General features: G+C 43.6%; 4 protein-coding genes across 5 annotated transcripts; 1 reads left to right on the top strand and 3 right to left on the bottom strand.

Moving 5' to 3' along the window:
* Positions 1–641: 641 nt before the first annotated feature.
* On the bottom strand, positions 642–3990 carry LOC101067286 (ceramide synthase 2-like). Of its 2 annotated transcripts, none has more exons than XM_029830625.1 (11): positions 3870–3990; positions 3280–3450; positions 2938–3055; positions 2636–2754; positions 2500–2557; positions 2375–2425; positions 2201–2293; positions 1930–2058; positions 1561–1670; positions 1325–1478; positions 642–1190 (listed from the first exon to the last, which is right to left on the bottom strand). In XM_029830625.1, exons 2-11 carry the CDS (start codon positions 3444–3446, stop codon positions 984–986), a joined length of 1206 nt encoding a protein of 401 aa, XP_029686485.1. In that variant the 5' UTR covers positions 3447–3450; positions 3870–3990; the 3' UTR covers positions 642–983. The 2 variants fall into 2 exon arrangements, with proteins under 2 accessions (XP_029686485.1, XP_029686486.1); XM_029830626.1 differs by having other exon boundaries at positions 3280–3447.
* A 2150-nt stretch (positions 3991–6140) lies between these two features.
* On the bottom strand, positions 6141–9084 carry ctxn1 (cortexin 1). The gene is made up of 2 exons (XM_029830630.1): positions 8915–9084; positions 6141–7683 (listed from the first exon to the last, which is right to left on the bottom strand). Exon 2 carries the CDS (start codon positions 7200–7202, stop codon positions 6927–6929), a length of 276 nt encoding a protein of 91 aa, XP_029686490.1. The 5' UTR covers positions 7203–7683; positions 8915–9084; the 3' UTR covers positions 6141–6926.
* A 1604-nt stretch (positions 9085–10688) lies between these two features.
* Positions 10689–15527, bottom strand: LOC101067507 (mitochondrial import inner membrane translocase subunit TIM44-like). Its single transcript, XM_003975677.3, has 13 exons — positions 15376–15527; positions 14684–14788; positions 14376–14540; positions 14216–14296; positions 13969–14118; positions 13758–13891; positions 13553–13638; positions 13235–13327; positions 13005–13129; positions 12806–12856; positions 12564–12653; positions 12375–12485; positions 10689–12089 (listed from the first exon to the last, which is right to left on the bottom strand). The coding sequence occupies exons 1-13, from the start codon at positions 15403–15405 to the stop codon at positions 11970–11972; spliced, it is 1341 nt and encodes a 446-aa protein (XP_003975726.3). The 5' UTR covers positions 15406–15527; the 3' UTR covers positions 10689–11969.
* A 643-nt stretch (positions 15528–16170) lies between these two features.
* LOC101065023 (ras-related protein Rab-11B-like) lies at positions 16171–20400 on the top strand. The gene is made up of 5 exons (XM_003975667.3): positions 16171–16411; positions 17903–18098; positions 18653–18846; positions 18970–19050; positions 19850–20400. The coding sequence occupies exons 1-5, from the start codon at positions 16372–16374 to the stop codon at positions 19993–19995; spliced, it is 657 nt and encodes a 218-aa protein (XP_003975716.1). The 5' UTR covers positions 16171–16371; the 3' UTR covers positions 19996–20400.
* Positions 20401–20413: the final 13 nt, after the last annotated feature.

The raw sequence follows: 20413 nt of genomic DNA, 5'->3' as shown, positions 1-20413 counted from the left end.
CATTTCCGGTATTCACAGCGCGCGGAACATTGAGCCAATCAGAGATGAAGGGGGCGGGTCTAAGCGAGGAGGCGGAGATTGCGTCGCAGTGTCAAGCAGGATGCTAACAGCTGTGGACCACAAACCATCACATAAAGTTTATTTGTTCAGAGTGCCATGTAAATGTTGGGAGAATTTAAGATCAAAATGAACATGTGTTTTTGTTTAAAGCCTTTAAAAATAGATATGGGTTATTTAATGTGCTTCAATTTAGATTTTGTTTTAATAAAAAGGGAGGTTCCTTTGATCATTTATAATTTAGAAAAGCTTCCACGAAGCCTACACTTGTATGCTAGTCCTTTATGTCGTGACAGTAATTCACATTTATCTGTGTCCTAAACTGTATTTTGGGGTCTATAAATTTGATGTATGAGAATTTGTAGGAACCTTGGTAGTTGTTTATATTAATTCTTTTAATTACAAATGTGCATACATATAATCTCGAATTTGCACTTAGAGGCCGACTTTCAAACCTTTCCAATACCTCTCCAATACCTCTAACAGTCTCTGGGCAAACATTATTCTGCCTTTAATTGTCCTGTAATGAGCTAATAACGCATTTCACGGATTGCCCAGTTTCCAACTCTCAGCAACCTATTTGAATTGTAACACAAAGTAGGCTTTTATTTTAAATTTAGTGGACACGGATATTTTCAAAACCACAAGGTTATGACGAGAAAAGAAATCTCAACAGGAACAATTGATGAATAAAAAGCATGACAATGTTATTGGCTTCAATCATTGTAAAACATGCACATATTGTGCACATATAAGTAACATTGTTTGTTCATTCGTTAACCTTAAATATATGGTTACTGTGCGAAGAAGAGTGACATTGACAAAAATGTTTTTTGTATATTAATGTTTTGCAACATTCTGTTGCCATCTAGGAATGATGGATAATAAGGGATAACGATAATGATGGAAGAATAATAAAGGCATTATTAGGCTTTGTGCATTTTGTTGGTTAAAGATGCTCTGTGGTTTGCAAAGTTATTCAGGACACAACTGCTGGTCAGCATTGAGAGTTTAGAGTTCAGAGTTCTTTTCTCCCAAGAGAAATCTCGGTCCATATCACCCTCTTCTCCCTTATCGCCCTCCTCCTCCTCTTCCGCCTCACTCTCTTCATCACTGCGTTCATCCTTTTCCAGCTGTAAACAGAAGCAGATAATGTTTTAGGCGCGCCAAAAAGGAATCCAGAGTGTGTGCTCTGATTTGGCAAATGACGCTAAGTAAATAAAAAGAAGATGTTTTAGTTCATTTTGGTTTTGCTGCAGGTTCTCACGTTGCCTTTCAGGAACTTATAGACCATGTGTAGGATTAATCGAGCCCAGAAAATGTGAAGAGCCTGCAGCACCATCAGCATAGCATTGAAGAAGTAGTAGCCTGCAAATGGTTCAAACAACTCCATGGGCAGCACCAAGGTGGCATGAATGATTCTGTGTGAAGAATAATGTTGAAGAATTTAGAGCCTGCGCCACATTAGGTCATTAAATGACGGCGTCCAAGAGAAATTCTTACTTGCTGGGGAAGATTAGGAGGCGCGTCACGAGGAAAACCACAGCGAAAACAACAAATAGCGCCTCGCTCGTGGTCCTCCAGCCACTCCCATAGTTGAGCATCTTGGCAGACTGCAAGAACACAAATGATTCTGTGTTTTATTCATTTATTTCATGACCATTTCTCTGTGGTGTCTTTTAGTTTTGTGCACCCCCCACCCCCCGTGTTGCATAAGCATTTCAGGTACCAGCTACAGGATGTGTAGGCCGACATTCCACCACGTTCCCAAAGAAGGAGCCTTTTGGATTTATTACGTGTGATACACATATAAAAATCATGTCTGATAAAGCCAGGGTGCAGAGTAGGAGAGGGTGTCAGATTACAGGGCACCTCGAGCAGGATGTCGGAGGAGTCGTGGAGCAGCATGACTAGCGTGCCGATGCGAATGTAGTTGGCGCAGTAGGAGAAACTCAACAGGGTGATGGTGGCCAAATGGTGGATCACCTGCTCTCTAAAATCCTGGTAGAACAACACAAAATCCTCAGGAAAAAAAATATCGACTGTGCTGTATCAATTACCAGGCTGAAACCATCATTAATGTCCATCGCTCAAGGTCAAACTGTTGCGCAACACTTGTCAAACAGGAAAAGTTGGCCTTCACCTTCCTCCTGACGTCCACAGAGATCCGCAGGAGCAAGGAGAGGTAAAATCCCAACTCCAGCATGTAGTACCAGTAATGCGCTCGCTCCATGACCTCGGAGTTGAACACCGGCATAAGTCGAAATCATCTGAAAATACCCGATAAAGCAAGGAGCCGCGGGAAGGGCTGCTTTACCTGCACTGGATACTGAACCCAGCATTCCCTGAGATTCCAGAACCAAGGAGCCTGGAAAACAAATAAATGACCTAAATTCTTGGATTCCTTCATGTTTGTTTAGAATGTTTAAGAGCATCACTCACATCCTTCAAACATGCCAGTCCACCTGCAAAGGATGTGAGGTAGAACACGAATCTCCAGCTGCAGGATGAAACAGGGGACATTTAAAAAACACGAGTGAATGCAGCAGTGGACATCAGGAGGTACAAAAACTCTTACCTGGCCTCGCCAAACTTTTTGGTTTGACAGGGTCGCTCTTGGTTCCTCCGACATCTGAACCAGGTTTCAATCTGTCTCTGGCTTTTGCCACACTGGGTCATCAAACTGGCAATTTCACTCTATAAATAATAATGAGAGGGAGACCTCCATGAGAGGGGTTGTAATGGAGGTAGCTGGAAAATGCAGCAGTGATTCAGCGATAAATAAACGTCGTCGCTCTTGAAAGAGGAAGCGAACTTTTAAAAGCCGAAGCCGTCACGTTTGGCCTCGTGTGACGTCCTCTGAGGCCTCTGCAAACCTACCTGTGTTGGGTGTCTGCTCCTTTGGGTGTAAAATGACTCCAGCTTTGGGGAGGGGGCAGCCCTAGCTAGTATTCTATCCTTCACCCCCAAACATCCACCAATGGGTGGGGCGACAACCCTGGGGGCAAGAAAGAAAAAAGATGGGTTACAAAAACAAGGATACCCTCTGTTCCAGTGTCACAGTAACCCCCTGGGGTGCTCTCACGGTGGAGCTGCTGCTGATGCACAGTGGACAGGACATATTCTAACCAGGAACCACCGCAGAAATAAGAGCCTGTAAATCATCCAATCGCTGTGAGCCTGTTTGTTCTGCACAGCACAAAGGGAACAGGTGTGTTTTACCTTTCGAACAGGAAGCGCAGAGCAACAAACCCCAGTGAGAGGGGCAGAGCGAGGAGAAGGTCCCGGGGAAGCGGTCGGTCAGAGTCGGCCAGCTTCTCCATGTCTTCCCAGGTCACGCCCGGAGGAAGCCACAGCTCTCGCCTCCACACATCAGGGAGCAGGTCCATTCTGCTGGAGGTGGACGGGCAGAGGTGGCGACGATGGTTAAGCAGGCGGAGATAAGCACGGTTTCACATTTTGCCAATGCATGCAAATGTGTGTGTGCCTGTTCATGAGACTGAATTTTACAGGTACACATGACTAGAGTTAATTACATGGTGTGATTTTTCCCAACAGTGGGGAAATATGCAATCACAACAGCATTTCCATTCATTATAAACTGTTAAACTGTGCAATCAAAGAACATTGAAAAAGTAAAGATAAACAGCACAACCACATTAAACAGGTAACCATTTACATATATACTAAAGGTTTAGTAAGCTATAAACAGAATGAAAACAAAGAACAGATCTGTTTATTTTAACTGATGTTCCAGGATCTACTTGAAATATTGACAATATTAACAAATTTGCTGGAGGACAGGAACTCACCTGGCTCAAAGCTCTGTGGCAGCCGGTAATAAAATCAGTCTAAATAATCAGCCTTAAACTTTGATTTTTTTTTCCCCCCCTCTGGTCTTATTTATGTTGCGCTGCGTCTCGGGATTAATCCCAAAAGGAAAAAAAAAGGTCCGCTCCAGCTTCAAAACTCAAATATAAAGTTAAAAAACTTAGTTAAAGGGTAGCGAAAGCGTTGGAATTTCAAAATAACAGACGTTTCCGGTTTAAATGTGTCCAGTATAAAGAAGAATGATTCACAATTGTTGCTTCAGACCAATTCACAAAGAGAGAGCCTCCCAACAAAATAACGTTTGATACGGAAAACCGCGTCGTTTGCTCGGTCCAGACGAGCAGCTATAAGTTTACTGTGAAAACTTCCGGTCTCCGCCACCTATTTACCTGCGCCATGATGCAACTTGACATGTGTGCGGCTAATGAAGCACCTGGGGCGTCTCCTCCTTTCTTGTAACACATTAACTCCACCGATGCAGCAATAATAACAAAGCAGTCGCTAAGCGTTGCTGCGCTATTACACAAAAATGTGGCAGGGCTAAAACTGGGGCATTAATATAATAAGTCAGCTTAAATATATATGTTAACAATAGCGTTTATTATTCTAGACCAGGCAGTGTTCAGGACAATAACATGAATTGAATTGAATCAGGTTTATTGCCATTGTTCATGTAATACACAGTATTACACAAGCTAGGAATTTGTCTTGGTGAGACGCTGCGACATTCAACATAAATAACACAACACTAGAATAAGATAAATAAAATAAAATAAGACATATATACAGTATATACAGAAATGGTAAGGAATAGTGCAGGTAAGGAATAGTGCAGGTCAATGCATGTACATGTTCGGTTTTACGTCAATTTGGGGAGTAAATAAGGTTGTATGACTTGTTTTTAATGCTACTCTGTTTTTTTTCTGCCTATTTTGACATGCATCCAATTAAAATAAGGCGAACACCGAATTAATTTCCTCATTCTTGGCATGACATGATTTTAAATTTCCTCTTTAGTTAACCACACGCATATTTGCAACCGTCCACAGGACTAAACGCGGATCTTTCTCCCATCCTTCTCCTCAACCCTCTCGGGTGATTTGGGGGATCAGCAGGCAGCCTCTTGCTATGCCAATTAACTGATGCTTAATTGCCATGCGACATTTGTGAGGGAGACATACACGCTTGGCAGAAGTGGATTATTCAGTAGTTTGGAAGACGGGAGTTTGTTTTCATGTTACAATAGATACGATTTGCGTGCTCATGAATTTGCATGCGCGCACTCGCCCAGTTTGTATTTCCCTGAACGCCATTGAGGTTCTGGGGAGGTAATCAAATCAGCGAAGACTATCTACATTTTAAAAAGTACCAGACTATCATTACCCTTCATAGTTTAACTAGTTCAACATCATTTAAATCAATAATTAAACCAATCATCAATGGAAGAGTAAATTGGCACTCCTGTCATCAAATTCAAATGCTGATTACATATAATCAATAATTAGATTAGCGCTATTAACCGGTTGGAGTTGTTCTGCTTCTCTTTAAATTATTAAAAAATTATTATTATGAATGTAAAACTACACCAGATCATTGCCGTGGTTGTTGTCTCGCCTGTAGTACTCAAATGGAACAGACGAGGTCGCAGTTTGTCAAGTCCATGAGTTTACTCTAGTGCAGCAGCAGAGAATAAACCAGAGTAAATAAAGTGCGTGAATATTATATATGTGTGTGTTTAAATATGTATATGTATATGCATATATATATATACACAGCTCTCGATATTTTTGAAATGTTGATTATGACTGAGAAATTTGTCGAGCTTCTTTTCCACATGTAAAAAAATACTGAATCATCAAACATTGTTGAATTGCTGTTTTACTTTGTTTAAGATGACAGAAATGCATTAATGAGCTGCATGTTGATTAATTATTCATACAATTGTTAAGCATATTTAAAATTCTTTAATTATTATTGATCTTATAGTGATGGCAAATGATAAACAGTTGTCGTCTGCTTTGGAGGTGTGTGTGTGTGTGTGTGTGTGTGTGTGTGTGTGGCGGGGGGGGGGGGGGGGGGGGTGTTCTGATCTAGGGCTGATCTGTGTAAATTATCTGACAGTGTCTGTTTATGAGTCTCTGATTATTTGATTGATTTCAGTAGCCCTAAATCTTGCTTCCATTGATTTCAGAGGCTTCCTTATACAAAAGCAGGTGTGTGTGTGTGTGTACCAAGTGAGAGAAACACACAACTACCATCAAAGGTTTTATTAAAAATCTGAACTCTAAATAATAGTAGGAAAATATGCCATTTTTGCAAGCAAGAGAATTCAGGAACCTGAAACATAACCTGAAACAGAGTCTCATGTTTCATGAGACTCTATAGCCTAACAAGGACAGAGGAAAGTACAAGGAGCAACAGCTTCATTGATATGAAACAGATTGTATTAAATTGATTTTCTACAGGCACTGCTGAGCAGATTTGGCTGCTGTTCTGGGGAGGAACCTAAAGGCAAACAGGATTTACTGGAGGAAACTGGTGCACATTTAATAATCCTAACTTTATTCAGCCACTGCTGTGATCATCTGCACTGAGCCTCATAAGCCTCTTAAAGGGGGATATGCAGATAACAAGTCAAAAATAAATACAGCAAATCAATTATTACGTATTATGAACATTAGCTTTTAAAGTTCAGGAGGGGAGTAAAACAAATAGCAGGTTAAAGTAATTTTGTTCAATGACACAGGCTTCGGCAAAGTACCTGAGGATCATTTTAGTTACAAAATGCTGAACAACTTCCAGTTTCTAATAAAAACTTTTCCCAGTCCCCTCCTTAACCACCACAATCTAGTTTCCAGAACTCTTCCTATGTCTGCTCAATGTTAATTTACATTACGCTTATAATCTCTGCAGCTCTGCTTCATGTCTGGGATTCATCACAGAGCTACGAAATGATGATAGTTGCAATACTGACATCTTAAATGTTGCTTTTGAGATTGAAGATTCAGGACAAAAGCTCCCCAAACCAACCCTCTTCTTCACACCAACGCGTAATCAAACTGTCCTCTGTCTAGGCCCTCCTTGTGATCCGTCCATGATGACGCCGGCATGCTGCTGTAGGGGTCCAGCAGGATGCGGACGCAGCGGACGAGCAGAAAGAGAAGAAGCAGCACCAGGAGTCCGATGAAACACAGGGCCGTTCCCCGCTCCGAATGCTCCACCATGGGCTGCAGCACCGTCGGCCCCCTGGGGAACCCGAGCGGAGCTTGAGAGGAGAGATCATAATCTACAACCCAGTAATTCGTGTCGCTCATGTTGGAATAATTTGAAGCTGTAGGTTATTCAGAACCTCCAAAACATGGCTCAGGATTACGGCAGAGTGCAACCGCGAGCCTCGGAGGGTGGCCGCATGCTGAAATGTGTGGTTGGGTGACAGAGCAAAGGGCAGGTGAGTTTGGGAAGACAATCGGTACAAATTAGCCCCCTGGTGAGCTGTGCGGCAAGCTGAAGCCTGCAGTGAGCGGTAATTAAAATGAAAATGCCGTAGTTCATGTGTGCCCCTGTCAACAGAAGCTAAACTAGATGGTGGCGACGCTGTTTGGACCTGAGCGACACTCAACTCGTTTGTCAATATCTCAAAAGTCAGCCAAGACCGGATCACGAGGGAAATCTATGGCAACGACAATCCGTTCCACTAGTCCAAAACGCTGTCTGCAGGCCTTAAACTCTCTGTTTCCAGGTGTTCTGTCTTGATCTGATGTCTGATTTCCCCTCCAGGACCTGCTGCTTCCTGACCTGTTGAACAAAAGACAGACATGAGAGGGTGTTTCCTGCAGGGACGGGCGCTGATTAAAGGAGAAGGTTGATTGATTCATGGAGCTCAACGCATGACAGGGATTATAGATTATTTCCCCCTGTTGGGGGGGATGGAGGAGGTTTTCCCATCGGAGAAAACCGTCTCACCTTCCCACATCTAATAATCACAGTAGACATGAGTTGTTCCCCTCCTCAGAACCCCGACTCGGCACAAATAAATCAGCCACTGATAAAGGGAGGTAGAAACGATCTGGGGGGGTCCCTTAGAGAGTTGCTGCACTCTTGCACAGAGAGACTCTCCACCCGGATCCTCTTTAATGTGCTGTGGAATGGAAAGATGTTTCCTGCAGTCGTGCACTCCCAAGTCAGCAGATTCTATTCCAGGAGGCTCCCTCTCCACCCCCCCCCCCCCCCCCCCCCCACCTCCAGCGCTCATCCTCCCAGGGACCCGCTGACAGCCCCCCTTACTCTCCCAGTGATGGGACCGAAGGGCCAATTGAAGCTTTAATAGGGGACTTAAAGGCCTAATGAAAGAAACCGCCTGCCTCAGAATCAATTATCAAATGGCCCCTGGTCACATGGAGCCGGAGAGTCGGCGGGAACAAGAGCCGGAACAAAGTTTAGACCAAAAAAAGAATAAACACAAAGTTCAGGACGTGAACTGAGATGTATTCCTACAACAAAGAATATTAATGTTGCTTTACGGACCGTGATTAAAATCCTTTGCGATGTTTCCGAGCAGGAGTTGCGCAACACAGGATTGCAAGCACAACTGGAAAAACAGTTCAAAACTTTAGGAAGCTTACAGGCTACCCAAGGAGGGAAATTATTATTTTTTCTGAAGATAAACTATATAAACATATGAGCTAAATCAATGTTGTGGCTTCATCATGATGCAGCGGGTCATGGATTTATGAACAGGTCACTAGAGAGAGAGAAAGAGAGAGAGAGACATATGGCACCGTGGTGGCAATAATACCTGTAATACCTCCTATTTATTGTGGATTATGAGAGCAGATTGGAAAATGTCAAGGTCTTCTCCAAATAAAAGGGGGAAATAGTGAAAAAGTGCACACAGTAACTGAAACAAAGGAGAGCAGAAAACTTTTCGAAAACTCGTTTTTAACTTCTGCAGTTTCGAGTCGAATCATGCCGAGCAATCGCAGCATGTCATAAAGTTCCAAACGCGGAGCACCTGAGCAGGACTTACCGTCGCAGGTGAGATGTGGGAGAGGTGAGGATGATGAGGATGATGGCAGCGAGGGTCCGGACTCAGCCCGCTCGACAGGCGCAGCTTTCGGCTCTGAACTCGGTCACGTCCGGCAGCTCTTCCTCTTCCTCTTCACCTTCTCCTTCTCCTTCTTCTGCTTTGTCAGGAGCTTTAAGTCCTCCACTTTGACGGATCCGCCCCACCCCCGCCCCCCTCCCCGTCCCTGTACAGACTGCTGCGCACATAATCTTTTAGAGAGAAAGAAAAACGCGCCTAAAGCTGAACGTGGCTTTTAAATTACATAAGAGGACACCGGGGGGGCTGGTGGACATGCAGCTATATTTCACAGATAATACTACCAGTAATAGCAATAACTGTAGTAATAAAATTGCACATTTCAACATAATATCTCTTTGCTGGTGATAAATTGTAACTTAAGGTGCAATATTCAGAGTCAACTAGACCACAATGGATCGTCTTTGACTCATCTGCAGGTGCTTTTTATATGATCTGGATGCTCCACCAGACTCCTCTACATCCTGATGACTTTCTCAAATGTAATCGTGTAGAGTTTGTAGATGCAGACATACCTCTAACTATGGCATCACTGCATCTATCATGTGTTTGATAATTATTATTAATTAGCAGACAGCCTAACAGGTTTGAACTGAGCAATAATAAATGATGGAAATGTGGAGCAGAACACAGGGTTCCCCCTGACGCAGGTTAGCTGAAGCTCACTGCGAGATCATTAAGTGAGACAATTAAAACTGTTTAGACTGTTCTTCATCCAGCCCGAGGCCACATTGCACCCCCCCTGTAGGTTTAATTAATAGTCGGTGGATCGCAACGATCTCCTGAGGGGACTTGTAATCAAATCTCGCAGCGGCGCCCCAACAGGCCGCCCAGTGGTGTCATAACTGATACGAGCCTCCAGCCGCCAAGGTTATGAAATCCAGCATCACCATCTGGAGCCTTATTGTTGCACAGCAGGAGGTGGACGCGGGTCAATGCCACAGGAGACCTGCACCACACACAGGTAACTGACACTGATAAACACACACACACACACACACACACACACACACACACACACACATATAGCTTTTCTATTTACTTTTCGTCCTATTATGTTGGCTATAGATACAACAATTAGGAAATGAACAGCTGAGGTTTGGCTCTTATCAAAATACTGAATGAACAATGTAAACATGATGACATGCAGTGTAAAGTTTGTTCATTATTATTATATATTATATTATGTTATGTTATTATAACCTGATGTAACTGTTCCCTGCAGCCTGTTTCAGTGGGTAAGCCAGAGTGCTTTAATGGTTCCTCTGATAAAGGAAGATGCCCAAATGCCTCCAAGGCCATTTTCCCATTTATTTGGATTCAAAGAGAGGGAATGGGGTGGGTGGGGGCTGTTGCCACAAGGCTGAATCTTTAGCCCGTAAAGATGTTCTTAAGCCCAGAAATGGTTCTCCCGTTGCGCTGCACTTAAACATCATGTGACGTTCTGCTGGTTTCATGGTGGTCCTGGAGAGAAGCCTTCGGCGACCCAAAGGTTGGAGTCGTACATCAGCGCAGACAGCGCCGTGATGAGCTCTGCTGGATAATGGCCACATTTGTGGGTCTCCACGCACGTGTTATTAAAAGCCTGATCTATCGCCCACATACCACTAAATCCATAGGTTTATCAACCACTGTCGATGGCCAGATCCAAGGAGATCCATCAAAGCGCGACAGATTTGAAATGAGCAAAGGACACACGTGCACGCAGAGCATGAAGTTTAATTTTCCCTTGTGAGCGTGAACACACAGAGTGCATACAAAGCTGCTGACGTCGAAGGAGTCTGGATGAACCTGATCATGAAATAGCGGCTTCGGCCACCAAAAATGCTCCCAAAGTCAGGAATCTTGAGCTGATCTTTAAATCAACACGGCTGAAACAGGTTCACAATATAATTTAAAAAATGAGCGCACAGAATAATGAATAAAAAACAAAACAGGTTTACAGTATAATTAAAAACAGAGCTCACGTTTTAAATCCTTCAAGAATCCACCCACCAACAAACCTGTTCTAAAGCAGCGCTGAACATCTCATTATGTACAAATATCTACAACACGTTTGGTCTTATTGAGGATGCAGTTGCAGATGTGCAACAGTCCAAACAGCCTCACTGTGGTGCATTTTCAGCAGAAAGTAAGATGGTTTTAAGGTCTTTGAATTAAGGAGCAGTATTAAAATAATCTACCCTGTGTGTTCTTCCTCCAGAGTCATAGATTTGTTCTATTGTAAGCTTTCAAAAGGCGCTATATAAGCTCCTTTAATGCATCTCTGGTCCACATGTTATAGCCCTAATCAATATCTTGTCCACAGCTCAGCCTGCTTGGCCAACCTCCTGGTCAACACCCAATTAAATCAGGAGGCAACTGCGTTCAGAGAGACCTGCTGGAGCAGAAAATCTGTTCGCCCGTGTTCAGATCAAAAACCTTTGTTTCTTCTCAGTGCAAGATCCAGAAGAAGCAGGAGCTCAAAGAAAAGGGTTGTGTCTTCGGTCTAAAGAGAAGCTCTAGATGACCTTTGCACCTATGATGCAGCCAAAGCTACGCCGTGAGCAACAAAGCCTCCGTGTTATTACACACCAACGTTCTCTTGATGGTGCAAAGGCGGGGCTGATCTAGAGCTCACAAAACTCCAAAAATAACCATTCAGCTGAGCTTCTCACAGCCTGATGAAACAATGATGGAGCTCAGGGTTCTTTTATTGGACCCCTTGGGAAAAAAATGTAGTTTCTGTCCATTCAACAAGTGAATAAGAGCAGATACTGATACCAGTGTGCTAGTTTTTGGATCCATGCTTATGAATAACTTTGGCCGGATGAATATTTACATATCCACAAGAATCCTCTGGGCGACACGAGACAGTGAGCAAGTACAGTCTCTTCTTCTCTTTTCAGATGTTAAACTACAGGTGGGAGAATACGTAGGTGGTCCCAGGAATGTCCAATATCTCTGCCTTCCAGTCATGTCCATGTTCCTCTGCCTGCTCCTAGAGGACCTGCTCCGTGCTGGAGGCAGAGATGTCCAGGAGCCTCCAGGCTGCGCTGGGGTTCAGCTCCTCCTGGTCCCGACACAACGCCCACACGTACATCATTCTCATCACCTTCCCCTGGACGATGTGGAGAAAAGATGTCAGTTCCAAAGAGACAGACAAATATACTGTCTTGATTCTTTATATTATATTCTTTTACCATCAGATTCAGTCGTAATGCATGAAAAACATACGGATGATGTCTAATACATGAGAACTAATAGATGCCAAATGACATCAGCAGACAGGGAATAAGCCTGAGTTCTAATCTTATTTCAGACAATCAGTTATTTGCTTCCTTCACTGACTCTGATTAGAATGGATTCTCTTTGCGGGTGGAGTAACTACTATGAGTTTACTGACCGGATCTCCTTCCACGATGTCTCCTTTGGGGCTGCGGATCACCATAATGACCTGAGCCTGGAAGGTGATGATCAGCACAGGCCCCTGCTCCATCATCTTTCCCATTGCCAACTGCAAACAAATGAGCCGAGCGGCGTGAACAGAGCTCAATGCAGTTCATTTGCTACGGAATCACTGTGAAACACCTACATCAATGTTATCAATGTCAAGGATTTTGGACTGGAAAAGCAGCCCGAGTCCTTTGGCCTGCTGGATGGGGTGGGCCAGCTGGCTGTATGTCTGAGGACAGAACAAAAAAAGTTGCAATTCATTTAGCCTTTGCTGTTAACTGTTTGGGTAAAGACTCCCAGAAAAGTAACAAAATGTACCATCTGTGGCCAAAACCCACTTCTATCGGTCATGTTTTTGTAAACCTGCAGCATTTCACTTACCGCTTCATAGCACCAGTCTTTTAACACATCCAGTTCTCCGCGGATCATAGCCTGTAAGGACACAGACACTGTTATCAACAACAAGCAGCTTAAGGAACGAAATAGATCATTTTGCCCATTATAGCTGTTAAATAATAAACATGTTGTAAAAGCATCCAACCCAATTCACTAAAATGCTTAAAAGAAATAGCAATATTACCTCCAGGATGTTAGGAATGATGTCCTTCTCGCATTGTTTGAGAAAAGAGTCTTTGTCAAAGGTTGGGTCTGCCTTTACAATCTCCGTCAGCACCTCAGACATTTCTGTCTTTGAGAAAAGACCACCTGAAAACCAACACAACCGATACGTCGGTACCAGAAAGCTAAAATTATTGTAATAAACAGAGAGACAATCCAAAACATCAATACAACATAGGATGTGGGCATTACCTAAAAAGTCAGTGACTTTGTCCGTTACAGCTCTGGAAGCTCTGATGAGGGCGTTGTCACTCTCGTCATATTTCATCTTCATCTCAAAGAACCCTGAGGGAATCAGGAACCATTAAAAGAATAACCTCAAACATGTCACACTCTCGAAGAGGAAAGAGTCTGCAGTCGTGAAAACATCTGGGACCTTTTAGCTCTTGAATCAGCTCTATGCTGCCCCCTGTTGCTTGGAAACATTAAAGATCTATATGTTGAAGCTCATCTATTATATAACATTACATCTACAGGATCAAAGCTAATAAATCCATAGGCTTGACTTACTGTTAAATACAACATTGTTGTCCTTGAAGTCCTTCCACTGCTGGAACCACTTTGAATCCTTGTGGAGGACGACTCCCATTGCCTCTCTGCAGGACAGCCATCATCACAGTTATGTCAGTGATGGAGAGTGACACAACAGCCACGAAGAGAGGATACAGCTTTACAGAGGAGGAGAAAACAGACTTAAGTGCCAAAGATTGCTCACTCATTGGCCTCGAACACTCTGGAGCTGCTGTCGGCTCCTTTGGAGGAGAAATCGCTTCGTTTCCTCAGCTGAGGGGGGGCTCTGTAAGGACCGGCGTCGCCCGTGTCGATCTCCTTCTTCATGGTCTCCACGCTCTGCAGAGACGATACACAGTCAGACAACTACGCTGGACCATGAAGACCAAACCAACACAGCTGTGTTCTGTCCAGACCTGTGAAATCGCCCTGAATGCACTGGTTTTGCCAAACTTTTCTCCTTCTTTGGAGAGGGATTCAGCGGAGTGCATGGCAGTCTTTGCTGCCCCCTCAACACCTTCTTTGATCTTCTTCCCCAAATCAGTGCGACTGACCTCCTCGAGCCCCTACAGTAGACACAAGGACAGATGCAGGGAGAGTTTATGGAGTCTTTGCATGATGGGGAATTTAACTGGTAAAGGAGAGGAGGTGACGGTTTCTTACCTCCCTGACGGTATCAGACAGAGAGCCAAAAGTCTTCTTGAATACCTCTGAAGTCTTCACTGTCTCTGCCTCAATAGATTTCTTTAAAGAAAACAACACAACAAAAGTTGTTTCATACATGCAAATTAGATTATGACTCAATTGAAAATGATGCTCCTACGTATTTCTTGCGGGCTTGCTGGAGGGCATCAGACTCCTCAAGCCTCTTGGCTTCATCTCTAAACTTCTTGATATTCTCTTTCATCTCTTGGTTTTTACTGAGCTCCTGGCGCAAGTTGTCCAAAAACTCCCCCAGGAAGCCTTTACGACCCGATGCATATCGGACCTGCGTGAGGAATATAGACAGGAGCACTTAGATACAGCCCTAAAAATGGTAAAATAAGTTTTTACCAAGAACTCCCCTTGAAAATGAAAAAGAAACAAACATGCATAATATGCTGCATGGTGTTAAATGGCAGCTCAGCGTACCTGCACAGCAGCACCTGGCCTCTGTTGTAAACTGTAGGCATCGGTCCTCCACGCGGTGGACAGCAGAGGACGAGCATAGGATGCTAACACACGTCTGCCAACCAGCTGCCATGGAGACATAAAGCTTTCAACTGTTGTAATTTCATACAGTATGGACACACGGAATGGCTGTTATTTGTACTGTAGCTGGTCTATACCTCCCCCGATCTTCTATCTAGAGTTTAAATGCTTTGGTGTGGGCTCCTGCACCCTGCTGCTAAATATGTCAATACTGCATTCGTATGCAAAACATCTTCCTTGTTTGGTCTTTGGATTTTGTGAACTAGCTGAAGCCTCAAAGACTGAATGAGATGTTCAGTTACACAAAGCAACAAAAAATATACGAAGACAGTCATTGCAGATGAAAAAGCTTGTTAGAATAGGTAAAGACTATCCCATTACTATAATTTCAACCTGCTGTGTCACCCTGCTCCTTCAAATTAATCAGAAGCCGATGATGTAGTTCAGAAATGTACCCTGATTATGATGCAACAAGGCCCCAATCGTCATCAAAACTCTCTAAAAAAATCCCTATAACGACACTGACGCTAAACAAAAGACTGCTAGCAAAGCCACGCTCGCTTGCACTCAACACTAAATAAATGGACGACCAGAATATGGATCTATATAAATGACATGAATGACTGACTCACCTCGTAACACCGACACACGGAGGCTGCCATCTTGATCTTGAAATACGCGGAGACGCACGTGGTTCCTCAATGGGGCAGCTGACCTTAAGCTCGCCCAATAGGCGAAGAGGATTTGTTGCTGGGCGGGGCCAGCTGTCATGGTAATATTGAACAGGACACGCCCCCTTCGTTGATCGTTTTTATCACGTTTTTTTTTTACGATGATCATCAATAAACTCCGAATTACCATTTATGAGAATTTAGAGTCAATCTACAGGTCCTATTATTAATATATTTAATAATTTTCAATATTATTGTTTTTAAATTGTTCTAAGAATTATTAGTAATAATTAGATATCACATTATATTATAATAATATTTATACAGCCATTTAAAAAGTTATTTTTAGTCTGCTTTTTAATTTTATTGGCATTTTGCAACACCATATACTACATACTGTATTAAGCACTTTATGGGTGTGGATCAGTGTGATCAGTCCTCGGGTAATCTCTGAGCAAAACCTTTTGAACCACGATATGATTTGTTTTACGGATGTAAAATGTTCTGTTTTAACTTGCCGATATTAATGCTTTGCCTCTGGCTCCAGTTATCTTCAGTAATCTATTCACGAACTAATCACTTTAATCCGAACAGTCCTGTGTTTGCATAATTGAATAGAACGCAAAAACATTATAATACAAGTCAATTTATATCGTGGAATTTAACCGAAGTAGATGGATTTCATTCAGATTTCTGCAGGCTGGACGTTCTCTGACGGCATGTCAGTAAAGAGCGCCCCTTGCTGGAAGGTATTCGCGGTGCAGGGACTCCTCCCCTCCCTCTGCAGAGTTCGCTGCTCTCCCCGTCTGCGGCCAGCTCGCCTCGACTGTCAAAACTGGCGCAGAGTCTCGGCACAAACCTACCTCCCCTATATTTCCTGGCATAGAACGACATTTCAGAGCCATACTCTTCGGTCATCTTCTCCAGAGGACAAGAGTCGGAGCGGCCTCGTCCAGAATGGGGAACCGAGACGATGAGTACGATTTCTTGTTCAAAGGTAAAAAAAAAAAGAGAAAAAAAAGAAAAGAAAATAGAAAGATGACTGCAATCTCTTTTTATATGAGGTCGCACAGACGAACCTGTGCTGTAAAATGCCTCTAAATTACATATCCTGTCATTATTGGCTGGACGTACTGAGGAAAGAGTTGTTTATTTTTGGTGGAAACTGCCCGGATGATGATCGCTCGGCGTTATTACAACATGCTGTCATTGCAACGCCTGCAGCTGTATATGCAGGATGCAACACAATAATCCCTAAACCCTTTGTATTAAACTTTAATCAACTCACACAGAAGGTCTGACCATCTCCGGTGAGCAGTTTCCTCAAGGATGAAGTCGTTTGTGATGTTTGTGAGTCGTTCCACACAGTCTAGGTTAAGGCCTTTCAGCCTTCATTAATAAAGCTTTGCTGATGAAGCTTCATCATTATAATGAAAGTGAGGCAGATCTGTGTGTGTGTGTGTGTGAGTTTGGATGCTGTTATGGCAGCAGATGAGTTTGATATTAAACTGGCAGCAAAGACTCAGTGGCAGGTTTATCTTCTGGTCCAGAATGACTCCCTTTGATCGTGCTATCAGCTCCTGTGGCACATTAACATCCCGGGCCCGAAGAAGCCAAAGGCCCATTTAGATGTAACAAAGTATCCTCTATGGGATGAATAGGGCATCTGCCAGAGGCGAGCTGGTCTCTCTGTCTGTGTCTCTCCCTCCCTCCATCGTCTGCGTTACCCTGGCCGATACAGGAAGGGCAAGGCAGCCTGAAACTGTCGATTCAGGTTTAGATGGAGGCGTGTTATCAGTTTCCTGCAGCCCGAATCAGAGTGATGTCCGCAGGGACAAAGTTCAGCTCTATTTCCTTTTGTGTAGCGCGGCGAGAAAACAAAAGGGATCTGCCTCAGTCTGCAGCCACAGCAGCGCCGTCCTGTGACACCAGCTCAGGCCTGATCCGCCAACCTGTAAGCCTCCAGTTCTGGTCCCATTTGGAAGCCCGTTTGTGGTCACATCGGTCAGAACCCGAATGGCCAAATTCACACAGTCGGGGCCACATTTGTGGCTGTCAGAAATATGTATTAAACTTCTGCTTTTCATGTACTGACTGTCAACATCCAGAAGAGCCTGTGGGTTCGCTTCCTGAGATAAGAACTTAACATTTCAGCATTCATTATTTTAGCTTCCTATGTTCTTATCACTATGGCGATTGGTCTGATCCAACATTGGTGGTGATCAATCATAACGATCATTTCGCTTCAGTTCTGTTCTAATGTTATTTATTGACAACAAAAGAGGCCACCAAAGTAATATATTAACCAGTTTTAACAATTTACATCCTTTTTTCAATATTTTCTAATTTCAGAAAATCCATAAAGCCTATGAAGGCCGAAAACTTCAAGAAAACTAAGCGGACATTAATACTTGATTCTACTTTTTCTGTTGTTTTTGTTATCCTGTAATCCCATTTTCCATCTCCTCCCCCTCTTCCCGCCCCACAGTTGTGTTAATCGGGGACTCGGGCGTTGGGAAGAGCAACCTGCTCTCTCGATTCACCAGGAACGAGTTCAACCTGGAGAGTAAGAGCACCATCGGGGTGGAGTTCGCCACGCGCAGCATTCAGGTCGACGGCAAGACGATAAAGGCTCAGATCTGGGACACGGCGGGGCAGGAGCGCTACAGAGCCATCACCTCAGCGTGAGTTTATCTCCTGGTTGCTCTCGGCAGGTCAGCGTGGCCACAGAATCCCTCCCGGCATTGATGAAACTCACTCTGTTGTAGCTATTTGTAATGATAAAGCGTCAAAAAACTGTTTTATGGTGTTCATACTGTCATTTTCTTCTCTTGAGAATAACATTTGTGATTTGGGTCCTCCTCCATGGGAGACATTAATGTTTAACTTCCTGTCTCTACAGTGGCCCAGAAAGGACAAACAGACTTAACTAGAAACCCTAATATCAAGTTTACAGTATAGAAACGACACTTCACATTCCAGGGCTAATTATCCACAGATACAAACATCTGGAGTAGACGTTCTTGGGAGAGCAGTGGTGGAAAAGTCGATTTTGTTCTTTAACTGCCACCATAGATCCTCTGACTCTAGAACAGCGATTCAGTTCTTGGGATCCGTGCTGTCACTTCAGCTTGGAACACAAATATTATCAGAAGGAGACGCCCTGGAGCCAGACAAGATGGCATCTCTAAAAGATTGATGAGAAACGGCCTAAATGGTTGTGCCCACGCCGTTGCAGATACTACAGAGGAGCGGTGGGGGCGCTCTTAGTCTACGACATAGCCAAGCATCTGACGTACGAGAACGTGGAGCGCTGGCTGAAGGAGCTGCGGGACCACGCCGACAACAACATCGTCATCATGCTGGTCGGCAACAAGAGCGATCTCCGCCACCTCAGGGCCGTGCCCACAGACGAGGCGCGGGCGTTCGCCGGTAGGTTAACCACAGCCCACACGTGCTGCAGATGCTATGGCTTTTTGAGGACTCTTTGTGGTTTGTAAGTGTTTTATAAATATCCAGAATTCCAGATGTTTAAAAAAAATCTTTTTTTTGCAGAGAAGAACAATCTGTCTTTTATTGAAACGTCTGCCTTGGATTCAACAAATGTTGAAGAAGCCTTCAAGAACATCCTGACAGGTATGCTTGTGAGCAAAAACAAACCAAAACAAAGCAATGTTGACCACACATCATACTAAGATTATAGATTTGTTCCATTTTGTTGTTGTGTTGCAGTTACGCATGATATCTAAGTTTGTTTATTGGATAGATGTAGCCACATACATACATATAAACAGTAAAAGCCATGTATTATAAATTACCTGCACAGTGTTTGATTCATTTACATGTAGGTGTGATAAAATGTACACTTTGCATATGTCTTGCAGATACTACCTGTATCTGTTAGCATGTGAATTAGTTGCACTTTGGAACACATTTGTCATTCAGAGCTACATTTGCAGAAGCCATAATGCCTGTGTAAGTTACAGTCGTGAGCAACAAGTGAAGGCAATGATGCGTCCACCAGATATATAGGACTGTGTACTTGTTAACCCACACAGGGAATTCTGGAAGTTGTTTCTGTGTCTGTGTGGCTTTTCTATGGGTACATCCGTCTCCCTCGGGCTACAAACATGCACGTTAGGTTGATAAAGATGCTTAACTGAGTGTGATAGTGGGTGTCCCGTGATGGGTTAGTGACCTGTTGTCTCTACCTGCTTAGTAGAGGTTTGTGTGTACAATTTTTAAAGTATATATTATGATAAAACACCCCAAATACTGGAACGAGCCAGGCGTAGATGCTATAGTTGTTTACAACTCTTAAAAATGTGATATTGGGCTAAATATAAATCTCAGCTGCTTACTGCAGCTGATCGTGCCGATCTTGTTCCAAATCTGAAGCTAACTCCTTTCCAATTCGATCTTTTTCAAAAAACAGAAATCTACCGCATCGTCTCGCAGAAACAGATCGCCGAGCGCTCTGCCCACGACGAGTCCCCGGGAAACAACGTGGTGGACATCAGCGTGCCGCCCACCACCGACGGCCAGAGGGGGAGCAAGCTGCAGTGCTGTCAGAACCTGTAACCCAGGCGGACCTGGGGCGCAGTACAAGCATGAATGTGCACTTTTATGGAGATCAGTGGAGTCAGTTGTGTCATGCTAACGATCGATCCTGGAGAGAGGTGTTAGAGTGGTTTCAAATTATAATCAGACCCAGCTACAGCCCACTACAGCCCAGTTCAAAAACAGGACTGACAGTCCAGCAGAGGTTCTCCTGAGACCGTGATGGCCTGGAGACGCCCCCCTTCATCCCATCAGTCCTGTTTTTGGGCTTTAATCATCAGTCATCATCTCCAAAGTGGTTATTCGCCGCTCATGCTCATTTCATTTTGTGTAAAAAAAAAAAAAAAGATATTATTTTTGTTTTGATAGCTTGTGTGCTCACATTCATTATATTAATGCCATGAAATTAAAGTTTTACAATATTGAGGCCTTTTCTGTC

This window comes from Takifugu rubripes, chromosome 22 (genome assembly GCF_901000725.2).
Source record: "Takifugu rubripes chromosome 22, fTakRub1.2, whole genome shotgun sequence".
NCBI lineage: Eukaryota > Metazoa > Chordata > Actinopteri > Tetraodontiformes > Tetraodontidae > Takifugu > Takifugu rubripes.
The sequence above is the reverse complement of the archived record's forward strand: the minus strand, read 5'-3'. Positions and strand labels throughout refer to the sequence as shown.

Coding starts and splice junctions, on each gene's coding strand:
- LOC101067507 (XM_003975677.3), bottom strand. CDS start 15,405: ATGGCAGCCTCCGTGTGTCGGTGTTACGAG. Junction 13,328..13,552: donor CAACAATGTTGTATTTAACA/GTAAGTCAAGCC, acceptor TGATTCCCTCAG/GGTTCTTTGAGATGAAGATG. Junction 12,486..12,563: donor TTGACATTGATAACATTGAT/GTAGGTGTTTCA, acceptor ATTTGTTTGCAG/TTGGCAATGGGAAAGATGAT.
- LOC101067286 (XM_029830625.1), bottom strand. CDS start 3,446: ATGGACCTGCTCCCTGATGTGTGGAGGCGAGAGCTGTGGCTTCCTCCG. Junction 2,059..2,200: donor CTGTGGACGTCAGGAGGAAG/GTGAAGGCCAAC, acceptor TTGTTCTACCAG/GATTTTAGAGAGCAGGTGAT. Junction 1,671..1,929: donor CCTCCGACATCCTGCTCGAG/GTGCCCTGTAAT, acceptor GTGTTCTTGCAG/TCTGCCAAGATGCTCAACTA.
- LOC101065023 (XM_003975667.3), top strand. CDS start 16,372: ATGGGGAACCGAGACGATGAGTACGATTTCTTGTTCAAAG. Junction 16,412..17,902: donor GTACGATTTCTTGTTCAAAG/GTAAAAAAAAAA, acceptor CCCGCCCCACAG/TTGTGTTAATCGGGGACTCG. Junction 18,847..18,969: donor CGAGGCGCGGGCGTTCGCCG/GTAGGTTAACCA, acceptor TTTTTTTTGCAG/AGAAGAACAATCTGTCTTTT.
- ctxn1 (XM_029830630.1), bottom strand. CDS start 7,202: ATGAGCGACACGAATTACTGGGTTGTAGATTATGATCTCTCCTCTCAA.